This window comes from Tauraco erythrolophus, chromosome 4, assembly GCF_009769465.1.
Source record: "Tauraco erythrolophus isolate bTauEry1 chromosome 4, bTauEry1.pri, whole genome shotgun sequence".
Classification (NCBI taxonomy): domain Eukaryota; kingdom Metazoa; phylum Chordata; class Aves; order Musophagiformes; family Musophagidae; genus Tauraco; species Tauraco erythrolophus.
Genome location: NC_141468.1, coordinates 80261443 through 80276928, shown reverse-complemented (window position 1 = coordinate 80276928; position 15486 = coordinate 80261443). Strand labels below are relative to the sequence as shown.

The window sequence follows — 15486 nt, the reverse complement described above, 5'->3', positions numbered from 1 at the left end:
AGGCTAAGCCCTAGGCTGTGAATTTGCAGCAAAACAGTGGACATTTGACCTACTATTAGCAGCATGAATAGGAGCGGGAACGTAGGTCCGTGTAGCTGTGGTTTCTTACACGTTTCTGAATGACAGGTGGTGGTGGGGAGCATTCAGTGGATGAGGTTTCTCTTCCCAGCCATTATGCATTTCATATCTATAGCAAACCACCGCCACCTGTGGTTTATTTTAATGTATTCACAAGTTTTAAGAAGGGGAAGAATGAAATGGTCTATTTTGAAGAGTTTGGGATTGCTGGCATGATCAAAGCTTCGCCTAACTCTTATCCGGTTACATCCTGCTGCATACAAACCACAGGGCTAACCTCTGCAGTGTCAGGGAAATATTGAAACTAATGGGATCAAATATCAGGATGATGATTTTGGCGCGGAGGTTTCTCGTGCTTTCTAGCCAGGTGGCTCTATCATAATGATAACAGAATGCATACAAAGCATGGACAGGCATTACCTTTTAAGTCTTTCTCATTAATAATGATGAACTATTGGTGCATTTCATCAACGAAAGCTAAAGTGTTTTCTTGTAACTTTCTTTTTTTAAGATATCCTTTCTTCTATCACGTCGTCAGGTTATTTAAATGACCACGATGCTGTTACCAAGGCAATCCAGGAGGCCCGACAGATGAAGGAGCAACTTCGGAGGGAACAACAGGTGCTGGATGGGAAGGTGGCCGTTGTGAATAGCCTGGGTCTCAATAACTGCAGGACAGAAAAGGTGAGATTCTGAGTCTCCGTTTGGAAAGGGTCAGATTGCATTTGGTTCTCCCTACAGATACATAGGTTCTTCCTCCTTTTTTTCCCCTCCTTTTTTTTCTCTATATTCTTCCTCCTCATTTTTAAACAGAATAGTTGAGGCTTTCAAAAAAAAAAAGAGAAAAGTGAAATGAAAACTGCAACCAAAAGATGACATGAGAGAGAGACCTGGAGATCCTTGGGGGAGAGTGAGGAGGAGACAGAGATAGCTAAGGCCCTCATGAGAACTTTGAGGGCCACTAATTCTCTGTTCCAGCCTGTCAAAGTGTATTATGAGAAGGTGATCTTGGAAATCTCCAGGCCTAAGTGGAAATCTTGCTTTATGGAAATGCTTACATGTGTTTGTGAGATGAGCTGGATTTGAAAATATTCAAGCTTCTTTAGGAACATAAGCTTTGCTGATACTCAGGCTCAGCTTCTGGGTATTTAGCCTTGTGAGGTTGTCATATATGATATTTTGTGACCATTGCAATGTAGCACTGTCATGTCACATTAGATGACTTAAGGAAATTGGAAAAATGGAGAATTGACAACACAAACTGCACCAAATATTTGCAGTGCAACTTAGAGGCAGCAGAACATATGGGCCTTACTACCTTCTGCTTTTGAACTGGCCTGTGAAGCTGTGCCATAACAAAACATCAACAAAGTGACTATTCTCTAGTAAAACTTGTACGTGCTGTAAGCGGTGTGAATATCAAAGAGGTGGTGATCTGCTGCTTTTCTCTGGAAGTGCCTGATGTCTTTATGTGCACTGCCCTGGCTTATGGAGGATAAATAGACCTGCCAGTCCTTGCTGCCACATTTACAGTGAGGTGTCCTTACAACAATACTGCCACCTAAGATAGACCTCCAAACTCTTGTGGGCGTCTCAACATCATACGCTCAGCAAGACTTTTTCCTCAATTTCTCTCTTCCCATGCAATTTTTTCTGAGGCGATCCAGCCTTCATCATGAATGACAACAAAGATGACCGTTTGGTGAAAACTGAATTTTATTGAAACCGCTTCTAGTGGCTTTTCACTGTAAGGCCTCGCGTGAACCACTGAGATGGGCAGATGAATAGAATGAATAAAAACGATCAGCTATTTAGCAGAAACTTGAAAGGCAGTCATCCTAGGAAGCTTGGGAGTCAAACAATATTGTCCAGAATGAGCAGATTGCTAATTTGGATAGCTTTCCATTTTCCCTGGTTTTAGATGGAGTTTGATCAATAAGCTGTGAGAAGCCAGTAGTCTGGGTAATGAATGTTAAATGTACATGTGAGTCTCTCACTACTGTGCTTCTTTCATCAGCCTATCCTGGGTGTAAGTGATGTAGAAATGACTTCAATTTCGTGCACTTTCTTGAGAGGAAGGGGAAGGAAAAAAGAGGTCAGTGTAATAGGTATCTGGCAGTACATACAATCTCTCCTAGAGAATAAGAGCGCTGGTATGGGGAGAGAGAAAGAAAGAGAGGGATGGAGCATGTTTGTGGCATTTCACATAGAAGAGTACCAGAAGGCAAAAGGGAAAAAGCAGAGTGTCAGATATAAGAAGAAGTGATCACAAGCACAAAGGAATTTATATTCAAATATTTAAGCATTCTTGAAAGGATGCTCGGAGCAGAAATTTCTTTTCTCTGCTCCCCATGTAGAAATGACTTTAACACTCAGCCAGATGCTAATGCAAAGTGACTCAAGCTATTCCTCGCAAGCATAGCTAAATTGCCGTTATTTGTTAAGCGCATTGAATTCAGCTGTGGATACAGCAGTTGGTTGCATTCAGAAAGCATCTGTACCCTGTTTTTTTCTTTTTTCTTTTTTCTTTTTTTTTTTTTTTTTAAATCCTCCAAAGCAGAGACAACTCTACCTATCTCCCCCCTCTCCTCCCTTGTGCTGGCTGGGAATTGTCAAGTGACAACCGACCAAATCCTTTTGGACAGGAAGCCTTCATCCTGAGTTCTATATACTTGCAAAGCAGGCCTTGTGGTTGGATCAGGAAGCCCATTAAAAGCACTTTGATGGTATGGAAATTCATCTTCATGAAGCACCCAGGCCCCTAAGCAGCATGCTGTTTAGCTGTGGTTACAGATCAGTCATTCACATCGGAGGGCAGTAATTGTGCTGACGGCTTGTTCAGCAATGGAAGTACATAAAATAATCCCAGGCCCTCCACCATGGCATTGCGAGTTAATCTTCTTTAATACAGATCAGCTGTTGTTCTAACACATGACTTTATGCTGGCTCTAGTGACTCTGCACAGCCTTTTGATTAAGTAACAGGAGTGGAACCATCTGCATTCACTTTATTCTGTTACTTTCCTATTGTTGAGATTCTCCTTACCCCTTCTGTTTTCACTTCTCACCCTCAACCCCAGTTGAAGTTTATTTTCCTCTCTAATTCATGCCTCCTGGTGGGCTCATGGAGGGCAGAGAGGAGTTCTTTTACAAGGTAGCAGGAAGAGAAAATTGTTTACTCAACTGAAAATTTTTCTGAAGCAACTGTAGGATTTGGAGCTTTTCATACAGTAAATGCCAACACTTTATTGGGGTCCACTGATATATTTTATTTTATTTTGGTTTGGTTTATTTTATTTTATATTTTTAAAGTGGAGACAGGAAAGGACAGAACCAAGTCTGAGCTCTCCTAAACTGTAGTGGCATTTGAGTTGCGGAGGTGACCACTTAAGCCACTAAGCACTAGTTAAGAAGTTGCACTTTTTACCTTGTAGGGTCTTCTGAGCTGTCTCTTGCATTTGACCCAACAGAGGAAAAAATGTAGGCTGTAAAGTTTAGGTACCGGTTCTCCTTTCTCATATATCCTCTAGGTCATACACTGACTAGAGAGCTGTGAAGTTCAGATCCAGACAAACACCCCAACTTCTCTAAAGTTTGTGTCTCTTTGATGTAGGGCTTTAAAGTTTTCTCTCTTATTAAGAGCAAGATTTGAAAGGCAGGCAAGCGTTGCCATTTTGAATTTGATTTCATTCTGGTTTTCCTTGTTTTCAAGGGAAAGAAAAAGAGATTTGTTGGGAAGGTGGGTAGTGAGAAATAGAGTGCTGCTGTGATACCATTGAGAGATTCCCTTCAGAAGCTCGGGGTCCCACCAGGGGACTTAGAAGCAGCCCCCTGAACTTTTGGAATGTTAAGTTAGCTCACAGGTTGCTTCCAGACAGGGCAATTTTGAGGTGGGAGTTGGAATTAAAAGAGGCTTAGCCTAATGTAGCTATGTGTCCGTGGGCATATTCGTACTTAGAAACGTACATTATGTCTATAGTTACATACAGAAGAAAGACTCTTCCTCCTGTAGAGTGATCTCAGTCTTTATAGGCAACAAACACTTCTCTGGGACTATCCCAAATTTTCCTCCCTTCTTTACTGCAGTGGCTGGTGTAGTTATGGAGACCTACAATTCTCTGTGACCTGTTGAGTGTTTTGTTGTGTGGGTTGCTGCTGCAGCCTACCAGTGCAGGCAGGCTCTCTTCACTTCTCAGCACGTGTTAGGCTCTTGGTAGGTGTTTATCTGCCAGGGGTGGCTGGGCAGGCTCAGGGCTGAAAATGACCGTTGTGAGGCTCTGTTAAAGCTCTTGGGGCTTTTCTCCGCACACATACATGACGTGTTATCTGGCTCGTGTTCCCAGATGGTTCGATCCCTGTGGACAGCCAGACCTGCCAGCTGTAAGGCAGTAGTCAGACAGGAATTTTGTGGAATTGGAGAGAAACTGTATAAAAGGAGTCATAAATGAGAAGAGATTTTAAAAAATGGCTAGGATGATTTGGGTGAGTCACTTTTATGGGCATCCAACTTGGACCATCTTGAGGGATTTGATTTTCAAAGGATTACAGTAAAAACTATGAACATCATGATGAACATGGATTTTACTAAAACCTATTTTAATTGCAAATGCACTAAAACATATTTTTACATTACTTTTCTTGGAAACATTTCTGTGTATAAATTAGAAGTGTGTGTATATATTTTTCTGGTTTCTTGGAAACCCAGGAGCATAGTTTTATTTGTAATTGTCATCTACAGTTAATTATAGCTTGATATGTACTATACATAAACCACGTTACCTTTTATACATGTAGCTTAGAGCGCAGATCGTCATCTAGTGCAAACATGGCAACAGGCAACGTCAGCCAGTGGACTCTGGTCTGTTTGTTCGGCCCCAAAACTGCCTGTTCCTCGGCAAAGGAGATGTGCACAAACACAAAGAGCCGGCGCGTGTGCAAGCCTACAGTGCGCTCTTCCAGGGATGCACAGCACAAACACGCGCTGAGCTCGCCAGTGATGTTCTGACTGTCGTCAGACTCTCGAGCGTTTGTGTGTGTGCCCCGGTAACTGCAAAAAAGGAGGAGGGAGGCACACAAGCAGGTGTTTGAGCACGCGTGTGTGCACTGGTGCGAAGGCCGGTGCCGGTTTCCGAACGCTGGGACAGCGGTGTCGGCGCGCACAGCCACGCGAGCGGCGGGGCGCGCACGGGCGCAGTCGCGCTCGTAGCTCGCGCTGCCGTGAGCGCATCCGAACACGTATGCCTCCTGTGCTGAAGTGTTTCTTAACCTGCGATACAAGTTCTCGCTGTTACCACTTGGAGTGTGTCCTTTTAAAAGGCTCTGACACACACGTGTCTGCCGGGCTGTAGCTAAAGAGCTGTTTGTAACAATATTTATTCCAGCGTCGTAAGCAGGAGCCTGTTTATTACTCATGCTTATGGAACACCGGGTTCAGGGCGCCTTTTCTCCCATTCCCACCCCCCCTCCTCCTACCCCCACCTCTCCCTCTTCCCCTTAAGAGAGTACCAAACATGAAATGACAGTGACCAATGTTGACTTAATGTGGATGTTTAATAATGAAAAAAGTGTGTCAGTTCCAGCATTAGTTACAAATGGCAGTAAGTATATCGGGTGGCAGCCCTGTAATAATTTTACATCCATCATTCCTTCCTGATGCCTCGCTGGCTGCCTGATGGATGGGCATAGCAGAGTTAACTCTTAAGAAACTGCTGTGATCTGCTGAGCCGAAAAGAATTCTGTCCCTGCTCTCTCCTCGGGGAGGAGGGGGATATTAAGAATCTCAAACCTGCAGATCCTGCTGTCTTCGAGAAATAAAACACTGGAGCTCACTCTACTAAAGGCATACGGAGGAGCTGCTTTAACACATGGGATTTAAATTTCTCTTACAGTAGAGAATTTTACTTCAATAACACTTTTTTTCTTCCCCTAATGGTTAAATTTGAACCAGAAAATGAAGAACAACCTGGAGGAGAGAAGAGCAGGGAGGAGAAGTGAAGAGAAGGATTGGTAAAAGAGAGCCTGACCCCATGCTTGCTGCGGACACTGACAGTCTGTGGGTCAGACTTGAGGGGACTAAGTTGTAATGATTGAAACTGGGAAGAACAGGACCTGGCACAAGCTGGGCTTCCCAAACAGGAGAAGCCCTCTGGAAATAAGTCCAGAGGTGCAGTACTAACAGCATAAACCAAATCACTTTGTAAGAGTTAAAAGCTGCCCGTTTTCATAATCTCTGTAGTATTTTACTGGAAAAATACTTTAGCATTCCCAGTTACTAGCAGAGGCTCTATTACCCACAGACATTGCATGCACACACGCTTATCCCTGCAAGTTCATCAGACAGCTAATATATATGTCCTGTAATTTGTAGCCCACTCTATTCCTCCCTGGCCTGTAAAACGCTAGGAAAAATGATCAGTGTAATATTTTTGTTCTCTTGCAGTGTGAGCAGAGATCCTTCTATTTGGAGTAATTATTATACAATGCGGGGAGCAGGGAGTATCTTGCAGACAATGGACCATTACAGTCCCACAGCACGAAAGCTAACATACTACCCTAACAACTGTGCATCCCCTTCTTGCTACCCTTTTCCCTCCCCTCTTCCTTATTTTGTCTTCCTGAGGTTCTTTGCCAGCAGAAATTCTTGTATGCGGTTTGCGGTCCTCTTTGTTAATGCTATGGACACAGAGCAGACAGTTTTCAAAAAGCGTGACAAGGCGACGAGCAGGTATTATGTCATCACCCATCCATCACCCTGTGTGTCAGCCTTTCAGTAAGTCCAATCAGCAGGCTCAACGGGATCACTCGTGTTCAAGGAGTCCTCAACAGGGCTACTGTATCCATTGTCGTTTCTCCTGAAACTTTTCTCAACTTTAATTAAAAACACATGTCAAGTTTGCACACTGCAAAGATCAAAATTGGTTTTGCCCAGCAGTAGTAACTAAGCATTAAACATTTTGATTTGCTTCAGCTGAAAGTTTATTCCTTCTTCCTTTTCCTCCTCTCCCTCTTTTTTTTTTTTCCGTTTGCTTTGTGGAGCTTGTGTATATTTATATTTGCAGCCTCTGCATTTAATGGCCACATGCCTTATTTTCACAGATGGCCAGTGGAAGACTTCCCCTCCCCCCTTTTCTTTTAGTAAATCTTGCCTTTGGTTTTGCTACTCTTGTCACAGTGCCACTACTCTCAGTTAGCAAGTGCCTACGCATGGGAGGGAGAGATTCTGCAATGAGGATTTTCTTTATTTCCTCAAGGACTTTAGGTCTTTATTTTAAAATACCTTTTTTTTCCCCCTGATTGACCATCATCTAGATATATTTTTCAGAGAAAAGTTGTGTTATATGTGTGTGTCTTTAGTACATCGTTATGGCAAGGGCGCATGGGCAGGGTTAGCTAATAAAAAATGAAACGTACAGTGGGAGGGACAAATTCTGCCCACGGATGTATGCATGAAACTCCCATTGAAGTCAAGGAGAAGAGCAGGCAAAGAGGCAAGGGAAGAGCCCTGGATCCTTGCAGGTGCTGAAGTCTGAGTGGAAATTTAAGTCTTCCTTCACTCCAAAGGGCAGAGTTTGAAAACATTCACAGGCTAGTGTGGATCAGGGAGGACTGCAACTGTTTATTCCTTAGTGGAAATTTTATTAAGCCCAATAAACATGGATCAACTTCCTGCTGAAAAAAAAAAGTACGATTGATTTGGAGTTCTTGTTATGTCTTTTGAGCTTTTTGAGTCTTTGGGTTTAAGTTCTAAGCTGTGCCCTACAGCCATGAGAGCTAATTAGTTCCTGAGATATTATTTTTACATAGTCACGTGCCTCAGTTGCCAGAGCTTTCAGAACATACATGGGCACCAGCATCAGTGCAATACCTCTCTTCAGCATAATAGAGGCTGAGCCTGATTCTTCTGCGAATTGTGTCCGCTTAGTCTCCTGGGGGATCAGCCTGTCCTATTCTGCCTGTCCTAGTATGCAGGTGTTCGCTTAGCTGTGTGACAAACGGCCGCTAGTGTGATATGAGGGTACAGAACTTTACTTTTAATTGTGTCAGTGCTGGTGCTGGAGAGTAGACAGCTAAGCATTACTGCTTGACTGGGAAAGAAAATGTTGTGGTTTCTTTCTTCGGATACTGCCTAGATAGCATGTCAACTTCTTCATTAGGGCTTGAAGAAATGTAAGCCAAGGTACAGCAGGCTTCATAAGTTTAATACCTTCTAGGGAAAACTGGGAGAAAATAGTCAATACATCTGTAATGCTGCTGTGCAGTTCAGTCACCCATTGTTTAATAAACAATTGCCAGGAAAGCAGAGGCTGTGTTCTTGCTTTCTCTTTACATGCATATAGACCCTCTTTCCCAGGATATCCTGCCTGGGTTGTGATTTTCATCTTGTTTCAGTTGTGTTGTGCCACCTCTCTTCCCCAATTAACCCTTCCTTTCCTCACTGATCAGCGGTAGCAGCTCTTTCTGACTTGCTGTGTAATCCTTCGTTAAGATTTGCGTCGCAGTTTTCATCCAGAGATCTCAAAACTCTTCGCAATGGTGGGGAAATGTCACAATCTCCATCCGGCTTAGTTGGGAAAACTACGGGGCAGCAACTGAACAATTCTCACAAACTTACAGAGCATGTCAGCCCAGAATGGAGTCTAGATGAGAAACTGGGTCATGTAACTCTTAACCTATTTGCAATCAGCAGATTACAGCTGGATCTGGTTGAGGTCGATGCCTGTGCCCGCACTGTGAAAACTTCTGCAGGAAAGCAGCAGTGTCTCATCGTTCTGCTTTGCTTTTGCTTTCCTTTCTATATCTTCTTTAAAGCAGTGAGCTGGGCCAACCCTACCTGCATTTTCATTTAAAAGTCCTTGCTTACGCTATCTCTTGGAGCTCATAACCAAAGAAAAGGAGGACCTTAGGGTCCTCATTTCCTGTAGAATTGCTACTTCCCATCAGTTTGTTTCCAGGTCAAATAATGTATTTTACTGAGGGAAGTCATTATTTCTTGAATAAAGAATTAAAAAAAAAAAAAATCTTAGAGACCTGACACTTAGGGCTGCCAAGTTATTGAGGCTTTTTCTCTTTTTATTTCAGTGGACTCTGTCTTGCCTTCAGTGCTTTGAAAGGTACTGACCAGAGAGCCCTTAGAAACCAAAAACCTATGTCCACGACGTACAGCAAAGAAAATTACTATACAAATTTTGGCAAATTCCCCTGTGACTGAGTGTCTGTTCGTCAGAGGAGTGCAGTTAAGTGTCTGGGCCTACTTGATCCATCTGATTTTTTCCCTACAACACCTTACTGGGCATCTGTCTACTGAGTCCATATAGCACTTCATATAGATTATGAATCAGATGCAATGATTTTCAGGCAGCATTGAACCCATCTGGATTTTAATATATACTGGAAACCAGAAGATGTTGTTCCTTTACCGAGTTATATAGTCCCAATTAAGACTGAATATAATAATTCTGACAGAACCATAAAATCAGGAAGAGCCACAAATAATGTTGTTTTATTTTCTTGCTTCTAATGCTGCTCTTAGGTTCTGTGGGTGGATTATTCCATGAAAAAGAGAGATGTCAGATAAGCAAGACTGAAAGAGCTGAGGGGGTGGTGACTGCATTGTTTCTTCGTACTCAACTTTGATGCAACAACAACAAAAAAGTCTCCCAAATGATAAATTGCTGTGACATTATAAATAATCTTTCATCTTCTTTGGTGGTCCACAGAGTTTATATAATTGGAAGGCTAAAACCCTTCTTTGTTGTTTCTTCCTTTTCATTAGTACAGTAGAAGACTATAAAATTGTGCAGCCAGAAGGGGTTTAACAATTACAGAGTCAACATTTGAAAGTCTCACTCTATTTTATCATTTCATGCATGTGCTTTTTATGAGTTTTACAGCCCTTCCAGTGTTACTTAAGCAAGGTCCATTGTAATGGTGGATCTGTAACTGCTCTTATTTTTATTTTGCTTTCCCTAGTACCGTGTGCTGTCAGCAAGAGTCACAATTCCACACTTACAAAGAAATTATAAGCTTGAGGTTATAATTTTAGATAAGATTCAGGAGTGCTAGTTTTAGTTCCTAAAACTACTAGTCTTACTAAGGAACCTTTGGCAAGTCACTTAATATGTGACTCAGTTTCCCGTCTGGTAAACAGAGTTAATAATACTGCCTTTCTTTGTGAAATTGTAGGGCTAAATTCACTGACGAGTGCAAAACACTTGGGCAATGTGATCTGTTACACAGGAAAACCTAAATCTAAATAGAAAATCCTTCAGAAAAGAGCCAGAAATTCTCTGACAGCAGTTATAGGTGTAATTTGATCTGATGGTACATGGTTTGGACTGAGACATAGTCTGCACAGTACGTATTTTGAAGTACCATGACATTAATATGCAGGAGTAGAGCCTGGACTGCAAATAATTCATCATGTGCAAACCTCTGGGCACACCTCTCACTGCTGCCAGTGGTTCCTCTAAGTTCTTCCAGCTCTCTGTCATCCGTAATGCCTACCTACCTCATGTTTTCCACATTTTGAAAGGCTGTGGATGCAGATTTTATAACACAAGCTATTCTGATGTTTATTATTGCAAGAGGCAGAGGAACTGCACAGAAAGATTACTTTTAGAAAATCTTTACTCATGTCAGATATAGGATAAGACTCTTCACCTTTTTGGAGAGCTGAGGAAAATACAATAAAGTTGAATGGATAACACCTGGCACCACCAGTGTGTCTGATAAAGATGTTTTTCTGTCATAAACAGAAGTGAACTTTTATTGTGGGATCATAGTCTAGCAGCTAATCTGTCTAGTGCTTCAAGTTTTGGTGCGTATTGACCAAAGTACGTGTCTGAACAGTTGATATTCACTGGGGCTCACTGAGAGAAGACTTCTGCCTCAGCACTGCAAACCACATTAGATGGTGTCGCAGGCCCTGCTCAACAGTCTAAGATAAAAATGAGCTTATGGAAACTCAACCTATTTGAAAATACCACCTTTAGAGTTTAGATGGGGGAATTTTTCTCACGGAACAGGATGGTAAATAGCTGGGCAAACTGCACTGGGAGAGGGAGGGAGGAAAAGGGACACCAAAAAGGACAATAACAGGCAACCATCTGTTTCTTTTTATGTATTGACACTGAAGGGAACAGAGGTAGCAGGCGCTCTGTCCATCAACGTATTTGTGATTCTCAGGTGCAAGAACTGGTGAACGAGTTTCTCCTTGCAGTCCGTATGTAACCGTGTTTGGCTCTCTCCAGCTACTCTCCAAACGCATTTTTTTCAGTTCACTTGGAATAAGAAAAGCAGGAATGCGAAGAGATGTGCCTGAACTCTCCTCCTCTGGCTATATCTCTGCAGGCATCAGACTGCGAGGAAAAATATTCATATCGGGGGAAATAGGGTTAGGGAAGTCGAAAGCGAAGAGTGGACTGCTTCAGTAAAACTGCTAACCTTGAATTATGAAATCGGAAAAACAGCTCTTGCCAAAATACAGTTCTAACGGAGTTCAGAGTGCTGTCAGCGTTTGCCAAATACCCCAGCCAAGAGGAGATCTCCAGCAGGGGAGGAGGGATCCGTTGCCATATGCCCAGCGTTCACAGTGTTCTGGAAGAACTGTGGAGTCCTTTGGGAGGGGAGGCGTGTGCATGGTCTCAGGTGCACCCTGAACCTTGGTGCCCCGATCCAGCACGAGACGGGAGTAGCGAGGTCAGAGGAGAGTAGGCAAATACATCAGAATGTCTTTGTTTCTCAGACCTTCCAAGGTTTTGCTTCACGTTTCTGTAGTAGTGGGAGGAGTTCTGGCAAACATTATCAGGCTGTTCTACATATGTTTTGACTCTTCTTGTTTTATGTTTCTTCTATGAAAGAGACTGAAACCAAGTTCTTGTCATTTTTAGATCAATGTTTTGTTAAACTATGACAGCTATCCATGACAGAGAGCCAAGTAACTTTTGCAGCTGACCACAAAACTGAGTCTGACTTGCGGTGCTTAGTCATTTTTTATATATTTTTTTTCTACATGACACATTCCATGTGTGTATGTGTTTTTCATTGTTCTTTTTAATATTATTAGACCATTGCTAGGAGCTGTGGTGCAAATCAGTCTTCTCCAGCAGGTTACTTTCTTTGATTAATAAAGTTTTAGAAACTTCTCATCATGTTCTGGATATTGATGAAACCTCTCTGGTCATATTCGAACAATTGGGCTATTGTGAGATTGATTGCTCTCTACAGTAGTATCTTCTGTATTTGCCCATGACTATTTTAAATGATCCAGACAACAGAGCTCCTGCTGCCCCTACAGAGAGTCCTACAATCCAATAGAAATGACCGTTGAGATAGTTTTTCCCAACCTCTGCTGAAGTTCTTCATAGAGGAAAAAGATATTTATAAAATGTATTTCAGCCTTTTGGGGCCTGATCCAAAATTCAGAAAGTTAGAAGAAAAAGAATCACTTAATCTTTAGCAAGAGATCCCTATGTTTCCTCTCCTGCAAGAGCAGAAGCGTTCTGTACCGTTTGTTCTCGCTGCTTTGTGCTGTCCGATTTTTAGCAGGTCTCACAAGCAATTCTTCGCACCGCTGCCCTGGGTTTGGACCAGCCTTGCCTGTTCTTCCCAGCAGTATTGGTTCGAAGCTGTAGTTGGTGCCACTCATGTGTTGCCCATAAGATGAATAGCATTTCATACCTTTGAGGTGTGGGGCAAAACTGAAATGATGGGATTATCACTCTGGTTATTTTCTTACAGCTTTAAAAACCTGAAAGCATGTACGATTTCATCAGCTGAACTCTCTTCCACATTTTTTCTCTGCCCAGCAAGACAATTGGATGTAGAGCTTGATACGATGATACATTTCAGGCATAGTCCAGCATAGTGTGCAGGAATGTGCCACTGCCTCCTGAATTCTGGTGGTTTATCACAACTGCTTTATTAGTGTGCTGCTGAACCCAACATGCACGGAGTTCACCTGTTATCGCCGGGTGGTACCGCAGCTGGCCAATGTGTACACAGCTAGTCCGACACTGCAGAGTAGTGGCAGTTTTAGGAATCTGGAATTTGCTATTGAATTAAGATAATGATGATAAATAGATCCTTTTTTTTTGTATAAACTTGAAACCTCTGTGGATCTCCTGTCTGAAGTCTTTAAATAGGTTTTGTGAGAGGAGGCTGGGCTAGCAGTGTCAGGAGATTGCCAGTTTATTTGGGGTCAGGGGACAAAAGTTTTTTTTTTTTTTCTTTGAAGCTTCCATAAACACTTCTCATCAACTGAAAGACTCTGTAGGAAAGATAGAGAAATGCTTCTGTCAAACGGAAAGCAGTGAGCCATCAACTGAATGCTTTCAGGCAAAACAACACGGGAGTGCTGCTTAGCCCCGTTCGAATGTTTTGCAATTTTAAAAGTATTTCTGTACATCAGGATTGAGGAAGATCAGCTTCATGTGTTTAATGGGAAGAGCGTAGGACAGGAAATGGAAACGCTGCTTACATATGGTGAGGCTTTTGCATCCTGCCAGGCTGTCTCCAATCTCTTTCTGCTCTCCAAATGCTGTTGCCGAGGCTTAGCAATGAGCAGGCATTAGACTTACTCTTGCCCAAGTATTTTTTGAACTTAAACATTTCCAAACATTAACACCGAAAAGTACAGCTGGCTGTTTTGACGTCCTCTATTTCAAGAGCAACCCAGTGCAGAAGTTCTTTTTAACTGCTGCCCCATCATTCCTGATGGAATTACAGTGTCATCCTCTATATTTCAGTAGCACGGAGTAAATTGTCACCGTGTTGAAAGAGCCGTCTCCCCGCTGCCCCGTGTTTGGGCTGTCTGGAGGGCCACCTCCACGCACTGGGGCTGAGCGGCACGGCCCGGAGCTCAGCGCTCCCCTGGCACTGCATCGCAGCCCCTCTTCCATCACACCTGCGCTCTCTCACTTCATCTGATGCGACCGTACCTCAAAACACAACACTTTGCCCAGGATGGATGGCAGCAGAGCATCTGTAGGCTTGTTAAGTCCGGCTCTCATAAACGAGCCGTGCCCGGTGTGTACCTTGCAGACAGCGTGCCGGAGTATTTGCTGCCCTTAAGACTCTGTCAGATCATGTCAGCAGTGTGGCTCCGAATGTAACTGCCTCTGACTTCAGCAGCCACGTTTACTGCATAAAGAAGAAGCTGTTAAGCCTGTGCCCTTTGCGCCCTCTGCTCTGTTTCTCTAAGAGGTTTATACATGATTCAAGAAAAGTCCGCGACAGAATAACTCCCCTCCCCCGTGATATACCCGACAAGAGGAGATGTTCTTTTATATTTCAGGTTGGAGGCAGTATTTTTAAATGATTTCTGACAAAAATTTTTGAACTCTTATTGTGATGACGTTGACGGTAAATAGATTTTTTTTGAGCAAAAACTGTTGACTTCCATTACATAGCTTAGATCCATTTGGAAGAAACACAAAGTCAGCTTCCTCCTGAATTTCTGTCTGCTGATGGGCTGCTTTGGAAATGAGAGCTGAGTTAAAACTAGTAGATCAAAGAGTTCACTAAAGCCAAATGCCTTAATAGTTCAGGTGCTTATTCAAAGCTTCTCCGAGCTTTCTGGATCTGCTGTGCCTGGAAACGTTACAGAAACCCTTTTGCCTGTGATAGGCTGACTGCTGCATGAGCTTTTCCTGCAAAAACCAAGAGGATAACTCATCTCGCACGCTTTTGGTGGTGATGTGTCTGCTTGTAGACAGAGCACCAGGAGTGCGGGAGGGATCCACAATGAAAATGAACGTGAGGAGAAAGCAAGTTAACCTCATGTTCCCTAAACTGTGCGAGCATATTAAGTTGAGCAGATTAGCCTCCTTTCTAACTCTCTCAAGAAAATCTTTGTGAAAGGACTTACACGAATTTGAACTGTTCTTTGAATTGCAGATGCAGGGACATCACATTGCGGGAAGCGTTTCTGTATTCATATTGTTCTCTTTTCTGTTTTCTTCTATAACACAACCCAGTGACATTATTAGGCTACATGGAATAGTTGTAAAGTCTCCGGTTGCCATGTGAAATTGGAAAGTTTTTTTAGTTTGTTGATGTTTTACAGTCATCAGGAGCAGAGTAGAGCAACAAAACAGCAATCTTTCTTTCAGGAAGAAGCTCAAAAGAATTTTTTCGACTGGAGCCACTTTATTATCATTCCATATCATGTCATTTTCTTAGCTTTGCAAAAGGCATAGTGCCTAACATTTTGAGATGTTAGTATTGCTTTCCTGAAAGATTTATTTTTAAACATATGATTGTCAGGAAGATAGAATGTTTATGAGTAAAATTCATTGGGAAAACAAAAACAGTTGGAAAATGGAACACCTTTGTATTTGTAAAGTCAAACAATTCAGGGAGAAGCGAGGTGTTTTGAAGAGAACATTGGAATTGATGGCCCTGGCATGTT

The 15486-nt window shown here is 42.6% G+C and overlaps 1 protein-coding gene across 5 annotated transcripts in view; it reads left to right on the top strand.

Moving 5' to 3' along the window:
- The window catches only part of SOX5 (SRY-box transcription factor 5), a 299360-nt gene that overhangs the window by 271847 nt on the left and 12027 nt on the right, over positions 1 to 15486 (top strand). For 3 of the 5 annotated variants that reach the window (XM_086610564.1, XM_086610565.1, XM_086610562.1), the window contains one exon: positions 617 to 762. The exons of 1 other annotated variant lie outside the window; for it this stretch is intronic. In XM_086610564.1, coding sequence (XP_086466690.1) covers positions 617 to 762 — 146 coding nt within the window. Of the gene's footprint in view, positions 1 to 589; positions 763 to 15486 lie in introns of all 5 variants that reach the window. One more of the 5 variants, XM_086610561.1, reaches the window with a different exon arrangement.